We start from the raw sequence: 18,963 nt of genomic DNA, 5'->3' as shown, positions 1-18,963 counted from the left end.
ACTTTAAACATGATTTGCGCATTTATATTAGTATTAATTTATATTAATTTTGTTTTATTTCATAAATGGACATATTTGGACAAATGCCCTTTTTCATCAAATAAGGACTACATATTTTACCTAAAACTCACATCTATGTGTAAATATTCAAAAAATTGTTTTGAAGGAAGAGGACTTAAATAAATTTATAGGTATTTGAAAGTATATAAATATGCGGGTATGTTATGGCTGCCCGGAGATATTCTTTGATAAAAAATGACGTCACAGAATCTCCATGGCGTAAACTTAGAAGTACTGATTCTAGCAGACTTATATATTGATACTTTAAACTAACAGAAATTGAGAGAAACATGCTGAAACAAACAAAACAAAATATTCTCAATTTCTTACGTTTTATCTTTCTAACCCTTGTTGGGGCGCCTAAACCTCCATTTTACGTTCATTTTCGGCTTAATTCTCTTTACATTTCATTTTCACTCAGCAAATAGTTGTAAAAAAGGCAATGTCATTCATTATTTTTCACTTACTTTTTTCGGGTGATTGAGATGAAATTATAAGAGTAATTTTGAAAAGCTGTCAAAGTTATTTTTTTTTTACTATAATTTAAAAAAATATACTGTTTTCTGCATCTCATGCGTAATGTTTTGATATGGATGGAATGTATTACATATGATTATGTTCTGAAACCAAGACATCGTATACACGTTTGTGGAAGAAACAGTTTCAGTTAAATTCTAATTCAAAACATCAGCGAATACGCATGTAACGGAAATTCGAAGTATTTTAACACCTCCTATAATCGGAGAGTATAAAACGGGTGCGCACGCCGGATTCTCAGCTGGGACTTACCGTTGCGTATCCGTTATCAATAAATATCAATATTCGTTATAAATTTTCGGATCGCTTAAACTATAATCCTCAAAAAGCAATTTCTCTAGTCAAAAACAAAGGGAAAAAAAAAAAAGAAATGACCATGGGGATATTATGAGATGAGGTGTGTTGCAGACCTTCAAATGGCAGCCATCGCAAAGGCCATTGGAATACCTGAGAGAAATAAATAGGTAAGCTTCTACAAATTCATTTATTTACATAGTAGCCAGAATGAATAATTTCGATTTTGTTGTGTTCTCTAACTGGAACGTTTACAGGGCGTGTTATGGATTTGTTACTTTTTTCTTGTATGCTTGCAAGAATTCGAACTAATATCAAAGATGTTGAAGCATGGCTTCTGTTACTTGACAAAAAACATATGATGTAATCAGATTTTATTTTTTTTTTAAAGTAAGATAAGAGCAATAAGCATAAATAATTGCTTGCATTTATCGATTAATCCTACAAATAAAATATGGGTCTCTGAAGTGTAAATGGTTTTCATCAAAAAATCCTTTCAGTTTTACACAATATGTTTACATATAAAGTGTCGGCTTTATTTATACCAAGACAATGGTTAATCATTTGCTTATATTAAGATATGTTGTAGCGACTGTCCGTTTTGAAACCCATATGTACTTAAATTTGAATGTTTTCTGAGGAAGATATAGTTTGAATGCATACCACATACTGTGGTTAGAGGACCCTATGTGCCTTTATGTACAATAGAATAATTTTGCTATTTCGTCAATAAATCCATTGCAACAAAGATACAAAAGTTATGCATCTTTAAAAAATCTGACTTTAAATAATTTCAATCTTTTCAATTTGTTTGAAAATCCAAAGAAAAAGAAGTGAGATGGCTTGCCTTCTTTTATCACATACAGGTCATGGTAGCCTAGTAATAGGGCATTTGCTTTGTGTTTGGGATGCCAGGGTTCGATTCTCGTTCCCCGCGTTGCGTCAAAGCTATAAGGCGCTAACAAAGGTAGTGACTGTTCCTTCGCCAAGCACCCGAGACGAGATTTGAAACTAACAGGCCTTTCAAATAAGACCTTTGAAATCGAGGTCCTGTGTCACGGTAGGCCTTGCCACGATAATGAACCATCAATGCTCAAAGGCCATGAATGAGTGCCGATTATAGACCTTAATTTGAAGCCCTTCACTGTTAATGGTTACCTCTCTAGTGAATGAAAAATTCTCGACTGGGATGTAAACCAAAAAACAATCAATCAATCTTTAATGACATTAAAAATTCATTAAATTACCACGAAAAAATATATAAATAATCATATTTTATCAGGACTTATTTTACACTGTTGAATTTGGTTTCCATACTTTGGAGAGAGACGGACAAAATCAAGTTTAAATTTCCTTAATGTCGATGTGTTGTATTAAAGTGTGCCAAAAAAAACAAACTTTCAGTAACCATTGGTTTCTGTGAAATCATATTTACCTTACATATGTAATAATGCTTTTATTTAACTATTTTAATCCTCTTTATCTTTACTTTTTATGGTTCGCTTCCTGATGGGGAGGGGCGTGTGCGATTCACGTTCGACCCGCCGAGTCAAACCTTAACATAGACATAGTAGAGACTGTTCCTTCGTCAAGCGCCCTGCATAAGAAGTAAAGTTCAAGATTCTTTCGAATGAGACCTGAAATGCTGAGGTCCCGTACCACAGTAGGTGTTACATGTAGCACGATAAGGAACCCTTACTGCCCAAATGCTTTGAGTACCGAGCATGTCTAAATTTAAAGCCCTTCACCGGCACACGGTGACGTTTCTTTATGAGTGAAATATTCTTAAATGGTGCCTTAAACAACATAGAATCAATGAAAAAAATTCTTTTCTTTTCAAAATTAAAATGTGGTAATTCCAATCTTGAATTTATTTATTGATTTCCTGTGTTTTGATTGGACGAGATCAAATTCAAGAACTACTTTCTTGACCTAGCTTTTATTGTAAAAAAAAATTAAACAAATCCTTATTTTTAGTCTGTTTAAGCTAAATGATTACATAATTTCATAAACTTGAAATTAAATAAAAACAAAACTGACGACATACAGAATTGACAGACGGGAATATTTTATTTATGTCGCTGTCAGATCACGAGTGTGAATTTTTAAATCTATGAATCTGATGTCATATTCTCGACGTTCATAATATACTACTAAATCAGCACTGTTCTCTGTAGCCTATAGGAAAGAGAAACGTACCTCAAACTCTTTCCTTATTAGCATCAAATTCATATTTCTACATCCTATGGTATGTCCCGTCTCTAAATAAACCAGAGCAAATCAAGGGTGTCGTCGATCTGCTACTTTCATTTTAGAGCGTTTCAACATGGGCAAGGATGAATTCTTCTGAAGTCTACTTGTAATTGCAATAGTTATTGACTTAAACAATATTCGAAGAGTTTTTATAAGTTTATTTTATTGAATGTCTTGACAATTAAAGTTAAACTTTATCGATGTTCATCTCGATTACGTTTCATTTCCACATCGCGACATAAAGTATTCCTTCGCCGTACAAAAATAACGGATTGTATGGAGGCATCAAAGAGAAATAATTTTAAAACTTTGTAATTGGAATTATAAGAATTAACCGTTCTTTTAAAAAAATTATCGATGTGTAAACTCTTGACATTTTACTCTCAAACTTAACATAAAAGTCCTTTTTTTTAGTTTGTGAGTAAAATGTCAAGAGTTTACACATTGATAAATTTTTCAAAAAGAACGTTTAATCCTATAATACCATTGAGAAGTAACTATGGACTGACTTGCTGCTTCATATTTATCTCATATTTAATAGAATTTGACATTTTCAGAATGACTTTTTATCTTCTTTCAGATTCTTTTCAAGAAAGCTCTGTAAAAGGATATTTATTGCAAGTATCTTCTTCTGCAAAATTTAGTAATCCGAATAACAAATCAGGTTTTGTACCTTGCAAAAGCAATATAGTGTGTATTTTAATCAGGGGTTTTAATACGGGATGATTTTTACAATTCAGGCAACTGAATGGTGACTGAAAGGACCGGAAAAGTCACTGAATGGCTGAGCTCTGCCATTAAGTCACCTTTCAGTTAACTAAATGCTTTTTTAAAAAAGACTAAACAAGTTGATATTTACCTTTGTCTTAATTTTATATTTTATTGTAGTTACAATGTCAATTGCTGCAAGATCCTCAAAGAGGCACTCCAGCAAATGGTCTGAGAAAAAGTGCTGCAACACCCTTGATGTCCTCACAGAGAAATTCATCCTGTGCAAATTGTTTTTTATACTCAAATATGAATACAAATTTGGCTACTGCAAACACTAATGCTGTCCGAATATTAGCCCTGTGCATGTGTATTTTATTTTTTCGAAGGTTTTCATATTAGATCTTGCTTTAACAAGGATCCTAATTTGAAGATATCCAAATTTAAGCAAGATTGGAAAGCTTGCATATTCATTTGACTAGTTGGCTTTTATGAGTTTGCATATCAATAAAAATGCCGTCCTTATACCCCCTTGTCACAGTGTTAATATATCAATCTACGTACTGACACCCAACCTTTTTTAATATGTGGATATCAAAGGTTTAAAAAAAAAATCAGTGGCAAAATCATTTATTTCATTTTTATCAATGTTTTATTGCTCATACTCAGATCGACAGTTACTTACATGTAACAAGGTCTTTAAAATGGTGTAAATAAGTTTACCAACAATAAATTACAGCGAGATAACTTCCTTCTCTATAGTAAAGTACTTAATGTATTTCTTTTTTAATCTGTTGATGTACTCGATAAAATATATGCTTTAAAATATGCCCGTGACAGTTTTTTAAGGTTACTTTTTGTTTTACAAACTTAGGACTAACCGTGGTAATGTGAGTTAATTCCACACAGCCAAACCATGAAACATAGTGATGTATGTTGTTTCATAAAACTATACATATATCAATGTCCGTTTCCATATTATTGGAACAAGAATGTAATAACTTTTTTAAAAAATTCTTTGAATTATTTCATGAACGTTGGGGATGAAAGTAAACAAAAGAGTCTTTATTATTGGAACTTAATTTCAACCAAATAAAATCAATTCAAAAATGATGAAATAAGATGTGTGAGCTTACAGTACGTTTGTTGATTTTGAATAGCCTTATTGTATAGTTAGCGTGACATTTTTCTTGTAGGTTGTTGACATAAACATCACCAATCAGTTTATCGTTAATGTCTGGCCAATATTGAGCACATTTGGTCTAGAAAGAAAAAGAAACTCTAACTGACATACATCAAAGATTAATCAGCGAAATACAACTCGAAAGGAAAAACAATTTAAAAAAAGTCAAAAACATTCACAGCAAACATTCCAAACAATAGTCAAATCGTATATGTAATGTTTCAAAAAATTCATAAAAAGTGACTTAAAAATAAACAAAGGCCCCAATATATTTTACATTTATGGATTTATGAAGTCAGATTAAAATGGATGAACATTGGTTTTACTATATCATTCAGTGATTAAATATAATTTGTAACAAACCTTTTCGCCTTCCTTTAGGTTGGTCAAACAGACAATGACGGACACATCCTCCTGCCATATCATTTTCCAGAAATCAGAAATCGTCTTTGGTTTTGGACCTTACAACAGAAAGGATATATTTCTTTAACACACAAATATTCTCTTCAGTAATATAGTTATGTATACTTACAATAAAGCTAACATAAGCTTAACAAACCTTATCAAATATCTATTTCTCATATAAAAAAGGTGTTTTTTTCCCTAATGCGCCACTAATATATCCTTTCATTTTTAATATTGTTATTAAAAGTTGTTTTGAAAAACTTATCATTTCGAATACGGGTTTTATAGATCTTCTATTGATATATAAGAAAAGGAAATTACTCGGAAGGCCATGCTTTTCTTGAACAGTTTGTTTAATAATGTACGTATAACTTATTGACTAGAGTAGATAACAGTCCTCTTGTCAGATGTTTCTTTAATTACATTTTTGTAGTGTTTAGCACTGCTCAAACTCTCTCTCTCTCTCTTTCTTTCTCGTCCCCGAATAATAACGTCAAAACTTCGCCGCTAAAAGTAGTGCACAATATATTAAAATGTGTGGGTTTCTTTTTTAAAAAGAATGTCTAATTAAACGGTGGGTCGTTTAGTTACAAATCGGTCGAGAGTAGAAATCTAATAAGTTTAGGCTTTACAGAACGGACGGACAGGTAAGCAATTACATGTAGTCAGACTGGCACAAGACAGGGCCCATTTAAGCTTAAAGCTCAAGTAAGATTTAAAAAAATGGTCACATGACAATTACTTCATGAACGAAATGTCTAGCAGCGTTTCAACGATGTTCTCGCGTTTGAAAGTTCAAATAATAAAGAGTACTTAAATTCAAGTGAATGGTTATATTTCTATTGTACAAAAAGATCAAAAAAGAAAATGCTGAAGATAACGAACAGTAACCAATTTCAAAAATCCTCTAAACAATGCATTTATGAACAAGGCATAAAACATAGACCCACTGGAAATATCAGGGTTCGATAAGGTGCCTAGGAGGAATAAACATCCCCTGTTAGCCAGTCACACCCGTGGTGAGCCTTATGTGTTAACGTACTTTGCCAAGGTGAAGGTAGGAAGGTTAATAAACGTGAACCTTATAAATATGCAACATGGCGACACAGAAATATTGACATCTGTGAAAATTTGACATTCAAATTAGGGGTGCAAAAGGGGAAGGAAAATCAGTGTTGCAATTAAGCATTGTCTAAAGATTGTAGATAACTAAATGATATTAAGCAGAGTATAATTTGTTTTAATTTTAAGATGAAAAAAGTAAAATATTTATTTTTTATGAAGGCCAAACTCATGGAATTGTCACAAATTATGACTATTTACCTATATAATACAGAACCAAAAATAAAAACACTAGACATCAATAGAAAAGTATTGAAAATGTTCAATTAATAATTTTTACATACCTTGCGTTGCAATGTAGGATCGTTTCCCAGTTAAATCCTGATGTCAAAAGTATAATTGTCACAATGTTAATTTACATTTTATATCTGGAAATTCGTTTTGATTATAGTCTGATAGCATATAAATACATGTAATCTCATTTTAGAATTGTGTTTTCCATACATATCATGAGAAAAAATATTCTGTGAATTTCACAAATAACATTCTTTCATTACATAAAACGATACATATAAACATGTAATTTCTGTTTCTCTTTTTTTTTTGTAGCAGAAAAACCTAATTCATCCAAAAAAATTGAATTAGAAATATATGTTCAGAAATTAATAATTTTATACTTTACTTTCGTATGTGAATAAAAAGGAATTAGGACACGATCAGCAACATGTACCATTAATCATATAGTTACTTACCTCAATATAGTTAGCATTGATATAATTTCCATCCCCTGGTTTTGACGTCTTTAATACAACCCGAGAGTGGTCATCTAATAAATAATTAAAATATGATTAAATAACAAGGTACCCGTATAAATAAATATGGATATATGTTATATACACACTAACAAGGGAATGTGGTTGTGTATCTATTCTTCACTTTGTTTTCCGGTTTTTTGCCTTCTTCACAAGGATGAAATTCGCCTTTTGGCATATCCTGCGTTAAGTAAAGAAAGAAATACGGTTAAGTAACTAGTAATAATTAACAGTTTAATTCCAATTTTTACTAAAGAGGATCATTAATGTAAAAACTTATACATGAGAATTGAGATAGTACCTTTCTAAAATAAAAAAAGGAAATGCAACGTACACGATATTCCTGCTTAAAGCCTAGATTTTCAGCTCCTGACATTTTGGATATGATAGAATGTAAATTCGCCACAGATATGGTCTTATTAGTTGGTCGTCCTCTTTTAGCTGTTTCGTGAATTTCATATGGATTCCTTCCGATCTCAGGAATTTCGCTTGTATTCATAATGCTTGAATTTTCATTGATTTTCCTATCTTTAATACAACAGTAAAAATAACTGATATAATTTAAAATTATTTAACATTATATGATTTCTACGAACGATGCCCAATTTCATAAATTTTTTTGTCCCTCGCTTTCACTGAAATAGGGGGATATTAAATAGGGTCTTTCTGTCCGTCCGTCCATCTGTTTTCCTGTCTGTCTGTAACACTTTCCTTTCTGCGCGATATCTCAAGAAGCCTTTGAGCTTTTGCAATGAAATTTTACATAGCAACTCCCCGTGGCCTGCAAAGGACTCCTATTGATTTTGATGTCAAAAGGTCAAGGTCGTAAATTAATACATTCTGTCTTTATGTAACACTATTGTTTCCAGGAGATATCTCAAGAAACTTTTGAGTTTTTGCAATGAAATTTTATACCATAACTCCTTTTTGCCCAGTACAACCCTCTCAAAGTGTTCCGCCACGTTTTTTTTTCTTTCTAATTTTGGTCTTTTTTTCAATTGCAAATTCAATTGGAAATTTGTTGGCATCGATCACACTCAAAGTTTAAGAACTACTCTCCGTTTGTATTAAAAGTCGCGTGACACTATTTTTTAATTTTAGCACAGGAGCATGTGGAGAGTTATTACATATAATACATATTGTCGGCGGACTTTATGTTCTACTTGCATCTATTAGAACTGTTTAGTAAAGGCTAAATTAGACACCATATGTTGCGTGAATTTTCGACGATATCAAACGTGAATATATACATGTATATGAGAGATACTGTTTGCATTTGTTTTCTATCAATGTCAAGCGGCTCATTGGTCTAGGGATATGATTCTCTCCCCGGACGAGAGAAGTCCCGGGTTCCCGGACGATCCCGTATAAACATATCTATATCTATCTATCTATCTATCTATCTATCTATATATATATATTGGAAATGTATTTTCTGTTTACGAAATGAGTAAATTTACATATGAAATGAATAAGTTATGACGTTGGGCGTGTACAAACCTTATCATAGTACAGTGTAATAATGATTTTATAACAAAAACTCCCCTGTACATATTTCAAAGAATAAGCAATCAAATTTTTATATCCATATTGGCATTTTTTATTTGCTTTGGTATATTTATTTAATAACTCTGCAAATACATGGCAATGATCAGGTATCAATACAAATAATAATTATAACAAATGAACGTATTGCTTGTAAAGACATGTATGCTAAACAAGACGAAAATTATTTACTTTCTCTTGGTTGTGATTTGTTCTCTAATTCCATCATAGACCTTCTTTCTGGCAAGGCAAGACTAGTATTCTTATATGTTTTATTTTTCAGTCTACAGGAAATATACAAAAAGGAAAATGACACAAAATTGTTGGTGCATCGACCACTTTGCAATTTAAGCTAAAATAGTGTTTCCGCTAATTTGTAAATCAAATGCAAGTATCACTTTATTTTACATCAAGAGTACTGCAGAAAAATATGAAAATACCGCATGGCTAAAGCAACCAATACAAAGAGGATGGTAACAACGGTAATAGCACCCAGAACTCCTCCAACTGTGAGGGCCTCAACAGAACTGCTTTCTTTACTGAGGAAAGAAGTTTCTTCACCTAAGAAAAAACGTATTATATGTATGAATAATCCAATAGAAACAGAAGGAAGTGTAAAAATTCGAAGGAAAATACACTTACTTTGATCACACATTTCTCCAAAAAATGGTTCCTTGCATCCTGCAGTACAGCTACCGTTCAATCTATCACAAATGTCATTTGCACAATTTTGACTGCATTCATGAGCACAATTTTTGCCAAATTTATTAAGAGGACAACCTAAAACAATGACGTTTTAGGAAGTCTTAGTATTTTACATTAATTTTATTTCTAAAAATGTATTTACAATTACATTGAAGGGTATTCAAAAAGATTTTTATACATATATGTAAACATAGATAAATATTCACTTTTGTTGCAATGTGGAGAACCCATCCAACCAGAACTGCACTCACAAGAACCATCAGTATGTGCACACGTACTAGTGCACTTTGAGGAACAGACACCGGAGCAATTTTTACCATAGCGGTTGACTGTACAAACTTAATTATGGTTTAAAATGTTTAAAAAATGTCTTTTTTATGATTCAATATTTGATTATATGAAAAGAAAAAATAAAAGTAAACATATCTCCAAAAATAAGGCGATTATGAAAGATTATATATATATATATATATATATATATATATATATATATATATATATATATATATATATATATATATATATATATATATATATATATATATATATATTACGTGTGGTGCAGTTTTGTCCAATATAACCGTCTTTACATCCACGAGAACAAATCCCGTCCACGTGATTACAACTTTCATCATCAGCACACTGTCCACTACAGCGGTATTTGCATTCTTCTCCAAACCACCCAGGTGTACATTCTGTTAAAGTGGTTCGCTGATGTATCAAAACGAAGGCATTTTACATGGTCAATTATTATTTGCAATCTTCTTTAACTCAACCACTGCAGTTGTTAAGTTATAACAAAATATGATTTTTTGTAAGTACCTCACAAACAAGCATTTACATATTGTAAGTTATTAAAACTTACCTATGTTACACAAATCCCCAATATATCCACCGCTACATCCCAAGTCACAGTGCCCAGTTTCCTTGTTACATGATTCGTCCTTAAAACAATGTCCACTGCAGTAGGAAGTACAATTAACGCCGAAACGTCCAGCATCACAAGCTGTAATTTGTTAACTTCATGTTCTTACGGTAAATGGGTGTTTGTTTAAAACGGATAAAAAATTCTTCTCTTACATTACGTATCTTACGTGCGTCTTACTCTGATTATCAGGGGAAATACATTAAACATATAGATCATATAGTTCATACCTTGTAGATTTCTTATGCCTAACAAAACACGTAAATTGAACATGCTACTTAGATTTAATTGACAGAATAAAATAAAACTCTTACACAGTTTTATCTATGCAATTTTTCGATTTGCTCAGAATGATTTATATATATATATATATATATATATATATATATATATATATATATATATATATATATATATATATATATATATATATATATATATATATATATATATATATATATATATAAATGAACATTTTAGTTAGTAAAATTGCAATTAAAGGTGTTTCGTGTATGCAAAAAACTTAAATCAATTGGATTAAAGGTAACCGTTCTTTAGAAAGACATTTCTTTATTTAAATATTGAAGTCTTACGTTTATTGCATAAAGACCCAGTCCATCCCACAACACAGCCTCTGACACATTCACCCGTCACGTGGTTACATGGAATTCGATCTTTGCAATGTCCTGAACATTTGGATTTACATTCCTGACCGTATGATCCATTCGGGCAAGCTATTTTTACAACAATAATTTAAAAACCATTTACAAATATCCGAAATACGCTTAATATGTATAGAATGAAGGTTCACCTTACATGTTTGACATTTTTCTCCCTCCCAGCCCGCCTTGCATTTCATACATGTTCCACGGACAATATCACATTCTCTTCCAAAACAATTAGTGGGGCAATTCATATCACAATTTATCCCATACTTTCCTCTAGAGCATCCTGTTAAAAATATTTCATAACTTAGAAACCGGAATAATAACAAGAATTATAAAAAGTGACTTCTGTAAACTTACCTTCCACTACCACTTCACACAACTGGGTGTAGGAAGTAGATTCATACCCCTCTGGATACGTTACTCCACTCAGTCTTTCATTGTAGTAGATGACAAATCGACCATATCCGATACAGTTTGTCGTGAAATTTAATAGAGGTAACTCTGGTCCGTCTTTGTAGCACATATATCCGTCTTCTTTTGTAGTTGAATTTGAGAGATAGAGAGAAAATCCAGCAAATCTTCCCCTTTGCCTCAGGACTAAAAACGAGAGAAGATGGTATGTGGAAATTAATTTTATTCATAGAGGACAATTATCCACTTAATTTTCATGTGATGAATCTATGCATTTTTTACATGTAAAACTAATTAATGCACAGTATTAACAATATTAACAATACAAGCTATTTTGTTTAACAGGATGAAACTCAACCATTCAGTGAATTTAGCGGTGACTAAAAGGTGAGTGAATGACAGATCTTTGTCATTCAGTCATCTTTACATATCTTTCAGTAATCATTCAGTTGACAGAAAGGTGCAGTTTAATCTTTTTTTTTCTAAGCAGGGATGAGTTGGGGGGGGGGGGGGCTTGTCTGTTTAGCAGAGATCAAAACTAACAAGATCTGTTGATAAAGACAAAAGCCTTGGCATTTGCTATTTTAAATAACAGTAGCAGTGGATAAACATACTGCATAGATTGTTAGGCAGTTTTCCTTATACAGGTACCTAACAAAAACATGCCACATTTGGTTTAAATGCATGTGCCCACCTTGTATTAGCGTTGCAAGAATTTTCGGACCCCTCACCTTGAAAGAAATCCTCAAGTTGTGTATGCTACGACACTTAACAGTGAAATATATGACTACCAATCAGGCACATAGTATGGGGGTAGCTTGATTTTTTTTTCCCTGGTTGCCCCCCCCCCTTTTAAAAAACGATATATGACCTCGATCTGCATAATTTGGCACAATATTTTAATTGATCACGGGCATTACAGTTATACGATATTATCATAAAGTTACTTAAAAATAAATTACAATTGAACTTCGTTATCTCGAACACCATGGATATGTCGAAGTGATTTGGAAGTCCCAAGCACTTTATCTTTAAGTATTTTACCCTCAATATCTCGAATCCTCGGATACCCCGAAGTTTTTTCTCGGTCCCATCGAAGAAATTTTAATCAAAGTTTTCAAAGTTATTGATAGATGAATTTTTTCTATCCACTTTTACCCGTGTCACGGAAGCATTTTCACCCTAAAGGACTTCCCTGCTGAATAGTTCTGAGTGCCCAGTGAAGAGTAAACAAAGAAGATTATGAATAAGGATCAATCACATAAACCAAATAATAATGAATAGTGAACGGGTCAAAAACTTACACCGTAGAAACAAAGGTATGATCAGGTGTCTTGAGGAGAAAGTATCACCCAGGGTTTTCCATAGACTGTTTAACTCCGCCACAGTTAAATTCAATTCTATAACGCAACAGTTACAAAATCAGAGCCATAGGTTTGCAACATTCAAATATTAGCGCCACAGTAAGAGTGCCGTCGATCAGAAAGGTAAAAAATCTCAAAATCAACCTCCAAACTTTGTACATTTATTTCCAGTTTTTTATAATAATCTGTTAAGCCTTTAACCCCCAGAGTAGCATTTCGACGCATTTCCAGTATCACAGATATTTAACTGTTGGCGTTTTCTAAATATTCGGGTTACAACAAAACAATTGATCTTTTCTGAAACTAAAGAAGAAACTAAGCATTTTTTCAACTCAAAATTTTTTGTGCAATGTTGAAAAATTATCATAAACATGAATTGAATATGCATATCATTGCAGGAAGTTGATAAAACTACGCATAAATGACTGATTTTGTGCTATCTTCTGTTGGCTTTATCTAAATTACAAACACAATAAAATAAAAAAAAATGAATGCCATAGCCTGAAAGCTGGGAATATGCCCAACATTTTTTTATTCCGGACATTATAAGGTACCTGCATCCATTACAGAGATATTTGTTGTGGAATATTTTAACTTTTACGAGTAAAACACACAAAATGCACTAAGACGTCATTTGACGTTTTACATGCACAATGAAATCGTTCATGAGCTCAGTGTAAAACAACTAGCTCTTTTTGATATATGGAAAAGATTATTTTTTTTTAAATGAATTATTTATAAAGAAGAGTTAATGTACGACACGTTTTGAGCCATAAACATGTAATAAAAGGAATTTTCCGTAGCTTTTGGGAGATATATTTTATACATGGAGTAACAGTCTTTCACCTAACGCCCAGATTGCGTGCACCCATTGTATCAGAAATCCCTGTCGAATTTTGTGTCAGTCCTACATGTAGTAGTAATAACTAATTAAAAAATTGAATATTATCCTTACCATTTTCCTAATCTCCAGATTTATTATTGAAAAATAAAAAAAATATAAATCTTTTTTTATTACCTGGTGTACTTTGAAAGGAACAGTGCATTTGTATTAAAGAGACAGGTTAGATAACGCAGTTATCCCTTTTTAATGATTAAAAGATGAAAAAAAAACTGTCACAATGAAAAAATATATCATAAGTAGTACATCGTACGTCGTAAACGTAGCCAAACAAACAACTGATTTTAATCAGATTGCTATATTTATAGAAATAATTTCTGAATAAACACACAGGAAACTCAGGTTTCTTTGTTCGTGTTCAATTCATATTTCAGTCTTCACAGAGTTAAGAACGTGTCTATATTAAACTGGATAAAAATGGAAAAATTGCGATAAACTAACAAATTCTCCCTCATTGCCTAATCCTTTACAGATTAGCCGGGATTATAAGTGCGTGTAATGAAGAAACTGAAAAGTTGAATCTACTGCTACAACAGAAATAAAACGGAGCAAGTATGTAAAATATTTGCCAGAACATTGCGCGAAAATAACAAAATGCTCTTTTGAATATAAAAACCGCCATTTTACAATATTCTAAAAGCTGTTGAGAAATGTTAATGAAAGTACAATCAGAAGTATTCGGAAACTATGCCTACGCTCTATAATTTTGGAAAAACTTGTGTTTTTCACCATAAAAATCAACGGAAAATATTTTTAAAACATCCTCCTTTCCTTTTTACAGCAATTTTGCATTATTATTTGACAAATTCATACGAAAGCTCTTGTTGTTCCTGAGGGTGAGGGTGGGGGTATGATTACAGATAAATTACATGAGTTAAACATATGGAAAAAAATGAAGGATCATTTATCCATGTCTATGAGTATTTTAAAATCTGAGTACTATTTTAAATGATGTTTTTGATGTTAAAGCCTGATTTCAATGGATATACATCTTCTAGACCCCTCATAAAAAGAGTTGTGATTAAGAGCAAAAGTAATTTGACACTGGTATAAATAATGTCATATTGTAATTTTTGAATTTATCGGGTGGTAGTTAATACAAAAAGAGGCTGGGCCGTATCGCTCACCTGAGCTCACTGGCTAGGAAGAAGTAGTAATCAATTCAGTATTAAAGGAAAGGGGGCAAACTTTAACTTAAACTACCACAGGATGCTTGCATATCAGTATCACTAATCATGGCTTTGCTGTTCTTAAACAGAAGAATTTTAAAGATTTTTTTTCCATATGTTTTCCACCGTCATGATAGCTCATTCTGAAGAGGTCTCGCTCCGTGATCGGAAGGAAAGGGGTCCGAGCCCCGGCCGCGACTGACCTAATTCGATAAAAAATAGGTAGCAACTGTTCCTTCGCCATGTGCTCAGCACTTTGAAGTGAAAGTTGCGGGTCTTCAGATACGACCTTGATGACCGAGGTCCATGTCACATCAGGCGTAAGCACGATAAAGATCCCCCATTGCTCAATGGCCCTGGGTGCCGAGTAAAGGTAAATTTGAAGCCCCTCACCGGTATATGGTGAAGTCTCTATATGATTTTAAAATTCTTGTACGGAACGTAAAACAACATACAATCAATCATATCCTATGTTTTCCTATGTAAAACTCTGATCTCTCATTGTGGTCCCACACTACCCACCCTAAATTTGTACAAATTTGAATCTACACCACCAAAGGATGCTTCTATAATAATATATGACTAATCATGCCTTTGCTGTTCTTGAGCAGATTTTTTCAAGATGATTCCTATATTTTTTCTTTTGGAAAACTTAATTGACCCTCTGTTGTGTCCCCATGATTTGAACAAACTTGGTTCTACAACACCTAAGGTTTCTTCTGTATAAATATGACTAATAATGGCTCAGTGGTTCTTGAGACGAAGATTTTAAAGATATTTCCTATGTAAAAGCATTTTATAGCAGAAAGTGTTTTATCAAGAGGAAGTTTTAAAAATGTAATTAACTAAGCAGAAATTAATTAACAAATATTGCATTGAAGTCTAAGGGGACAAGCGATTTCTTTTTTAAAAATAAATATTCAAATAAAAAGAATGTTAATAAATACTGTGGTGAGAGGATGCATACAACATTATAAATAGAATTTTTTTACCAGGTAAGTTTTTTTTTATAATTCAATTTTTCAAATAACAAGAGGCCCAAGGGCCTTAGCGATCACCTGAGTACAATACAACAATTTAGAGGATCCATAAACTGATAAATGAAGCTTTGTTGTCCAAAAGCAAGAAAAATAGTATGATTAGCATCAACAAAATAATTGGTTTAGTAACTATCTGCCCACAATTTATCACTATTACCATGCAGACTATTGACAAATGTCTACTTTTAAACCCCATATTATTACTTCTCACATTGGCCTCTCTTGGCCTTTGAAGAACATTTAAAAAGATTAGTTATTTTTGTCTCATTTTTATTTATCTCTTATTTCCAATTCTACCTGATCATTAAAACTATGAAAGTACTTTTTGTATTATACAATAAATATTCTTGCATAATGCTCGTATTTTATTGATTTTTCAAATACATTGTTTACAGTGATTAATCATCAAAGGTGAATAGCAAAGGGGAATAACTTTGCTCAGCAGAATACAAGTTAATAGAGCCCTGGCAAGGACCAGAACACTTGACTAAATGGTCCAGGTGTTCAAAATTCTGGAAAAATACCTTTACATATTAAAACTTTTACTCTTTTTGCCTCGAATATGCCCAGAAGCATAGAAGATTTTCAAAGAAATGCATTTGCACTATATTATTAAATAAATAAAGCCCCACCCTTACACCAGAACATCCGACCCAGGGGGCCATGAACTCACAATTCTGGAAGAAGAACCCTTGCTTCATAAATATACACTTGTATTTTTTGCTTTGTAACCAGTAGTACAAAAAGACATTTTGAAAGAAATGATGCATTTTCACTATATAATCAAAAGTCACCCCCCCCCCTCTTCGCCAGAACCCCTGACCCAGGAGCCATGACTTTCACAATTTTGGAAGAGGCACTCTTCCTTATCATAACCATGCACTTCCTTTGTTTGAATAATATCCAGGAGCAGAGAAGAATATTTTGAAAGAATTTATGCATTTTCCCTATATAATCAATAGAGCCCCGCCCTATCACCAGAACCCCTGACCCAGGGGTCATGATATTCACAATTTTGGAAGAGGCACTCTTGCTCATCATAACTATGTACTTAGTTATTTTATTTAATACCCAGTAGCAGAGAAGAAGATTTTAAAAGAATTAATGCACTTTCACTATATGATCTATATAGCCCCACCCTAGCACAAGAACCCCTGACCCTGGGGCCATGAATTTCACAATTTTGGCAAAGGGCTCAATGCTTATTACAATTATGGCAACAGTTTGACTGCTTGATGTCCAGGAGTAAAGAAGATGATTTTTAAAGATTGCAATTTTGGTGGTTATAGACCCACCCCTCTGGTCCCAGGGGGGCAGGGACCATGAAATTCACAATTCTTGTTCCCCTTCACCGATAGATGCTAGATGTCAAATTTGGTTGAAATTGGTTAAGCGGTTTCAGAGAAGAAGCAAAAAATATGTAAATGTTAACGCACGACGCATTGCGCACGACGCACGCCGACGGACGAAAACGGATAGCAATAGGTCACCTGAGTGACTCAGGTGACTTAAAAAAGATGGAGATAACCCTTACCAAAATTCAAGGTCATAAATTAGGACACATCCCACCCTTAATGCAAACAGTAATAAATGAGTATTATGTCTAAATATACTGATTATAAAACACCTACATATTTGTCTTGTATTCAATTTCATTTAATCTGTTGATATAGGGATGGAATACCTTAACTTCTTTATTGCTGATTCAGCATCCCACTTCTGCTAGCTTCTGAATGCCTGACTTTCCCAAAGCCTTGGCTTATATACCCTTTGGTGGCTAGTCCATTCCAAGGGTTGCCAGGTCATTCCATTATTTCAGGTCTTCAATGCATTTTACTCGAATGCCCCTTAACGATTACACCTATATATTCTATGTAAAACTCTGACCCACTGTTGTGGCCCTGTCCTATCCGTGGGGGTCTTGATTTTAACAAACTTGAATCTACTCTACTTGAGGATACTTCTTTATTAATATGGCTTAGCTGTTCTTGAGTAGAAGATTTTTAAAGGTATTTCCAATATATTCTTATGGTAAACTTTGACCCCATGTTGTGGCCCTGCCCTACTCCAAGGGGTCATGATTGGAACAAACTTGAATCTACACTACCTGAGTATATTTCTATTATAATATGAGTAATCATGGTTTTGCTGTTCTACAGAAGATTTTTAAAAACATTTCCTATTATTCGTACGACCCCCTCTTTCGGCCCTGCCCTACCCCCGGGTGTCATGATATGAACACATCTGCATCTACAGTATATCATGATACTTTCACATAAGTTTCATCTTTTCTTGCCCAGTCGTTCTTGAGAAGATATTTAAAAGAATCCACAAAATTTTCATGAATACTTTATTATCTCCCCTTGAAAGAGGGCGCGGTACTTCCTGTGAACAAACTTAAATTCACCCAAGGATGCTTTGTGGCAAGTTTGGTTGAAATTGGCCCGGTTGTTCTTGAGAAGAAGTCGAAAATGTGAAAAGTTTAAGGACTACAGACGACAGACGGACACCGGACACTCTTTGATCAGAAAAACTTACTTGAGCCTTCGGTTCAGTTAAGCTAAAAATTACAATATGACAAGTTGTAATATTGGAATTTTGTATTTACTTCAATCCGGTAATTTCAAAAATTACAATATGACAGTAATATAATTCAATCTCTAGTGAACTCTTGTTTGCAATATAAAAAAAAATGATGGCAAAATTGTTATTTTTATTAAATAAAGGGGTGTAAAATATAGGTTGGAATCGAGAGTTAGTGTGCGTAGTCCTTTGCCATACTCTCCCCATGGCCTTCGTATAAAACCTACTGATGAACTAGTGATATTGTATGTTGGAGTACATTTCAGGGTGTTGTGAATTCTCAGATGCAGGTCCCTGGAACAAGGCAAGTAATTTAATTCAGTGATAAAACTCTACTG

General features: G+C 33.0%; 1 protein-coding gene across 1 annotated transcript in view; it reads right to left on the bottom strand.

Annotated features, from left to right (window-relative positions):
- LOC133193229 (receptor-type tyrosine-protein phosphatase alpha-like) overlaps positions 1 to 18,963 on the bottom strand; it is a 34,763-nt gene that overhangs the window by 12,014 nt on the left and 3,786 nt on the right. The window contains exons 2-15 of the mRNA XM_061329190.1: positions 11,515 to 11,754; positions 11,306 to 11,440; positions 11,083 to 11,223; positions 10,430 to 10,570; positions 10,119 to 10,259; positions 9,502 to 9,639; positions 9,300 to 9,420; positions 9,052 to 9,143; positions 7,649 to 7,842; positions 7,408 to 7,495; positions 7,255 to 7,328; positions 6,847 to 6,883; positions 5,399 to 5,496; positions 4,989 to 5,114 (exon numbers count right to left, since the gene is read on the bottom strand). Of these exons, the coding sequence (XP_061185174.1) occupies positions 4,989 to 5,114; positions 5,399 to 5,496; positions 6,847 to 6,883; positions 7,255 to 7,328; positions 7,408 to 7,495; positions 7,649 to 7,842; positions 9,052 to 9,143; positions 9,300 to 9,420; positions 9,502 to 9,639; positions 10,119 to 10,259; positions 10,430 to 10,570; positions 11,083 to 11,223; positions 11,306 to 11,440; positions 11,515 to 11,754 (1,766 nt within the window). The remainder of the gene's footprint in view (positions 1 to 4,988; positions 5,115 to 5,398; positions 5,497 to 6,846; positions 6,884 to 7,254; positions 7,329 to 7,407; positions 7,496 to 7,648; positions 7,843 to 9,051; positions 9,144 to 9,299; positions 9,421 to 9,501; positions 9,640 to 10,118; positions 10,260 to 10,429; positions 10,571 to 11,082; positions 11,224 to 11,305; positions 11,441 to 11,514; positions 11,755 to 18,963) is intronic.

Source organism: Saccostrea echinata, unplaced genomic scaffold (genome assembly GCF_033153115.1).
Source record: "Saccostrea echinata isolate AGI-Se365-2 ecotype Australia unplaced genomic scaffold, CSIRO_AGI_Sech_v1 ptg000027l, whole genome shotgun sequence".
NCBI lineage: Eukaryota > Metazoa > Mollusca > Bivalvia > Ostreida > Ostreidae > Saccostrea > Saccostrea echinata.
This window is presented reverse-complemented; position numbering and strand designations above follow the sequence as displayed.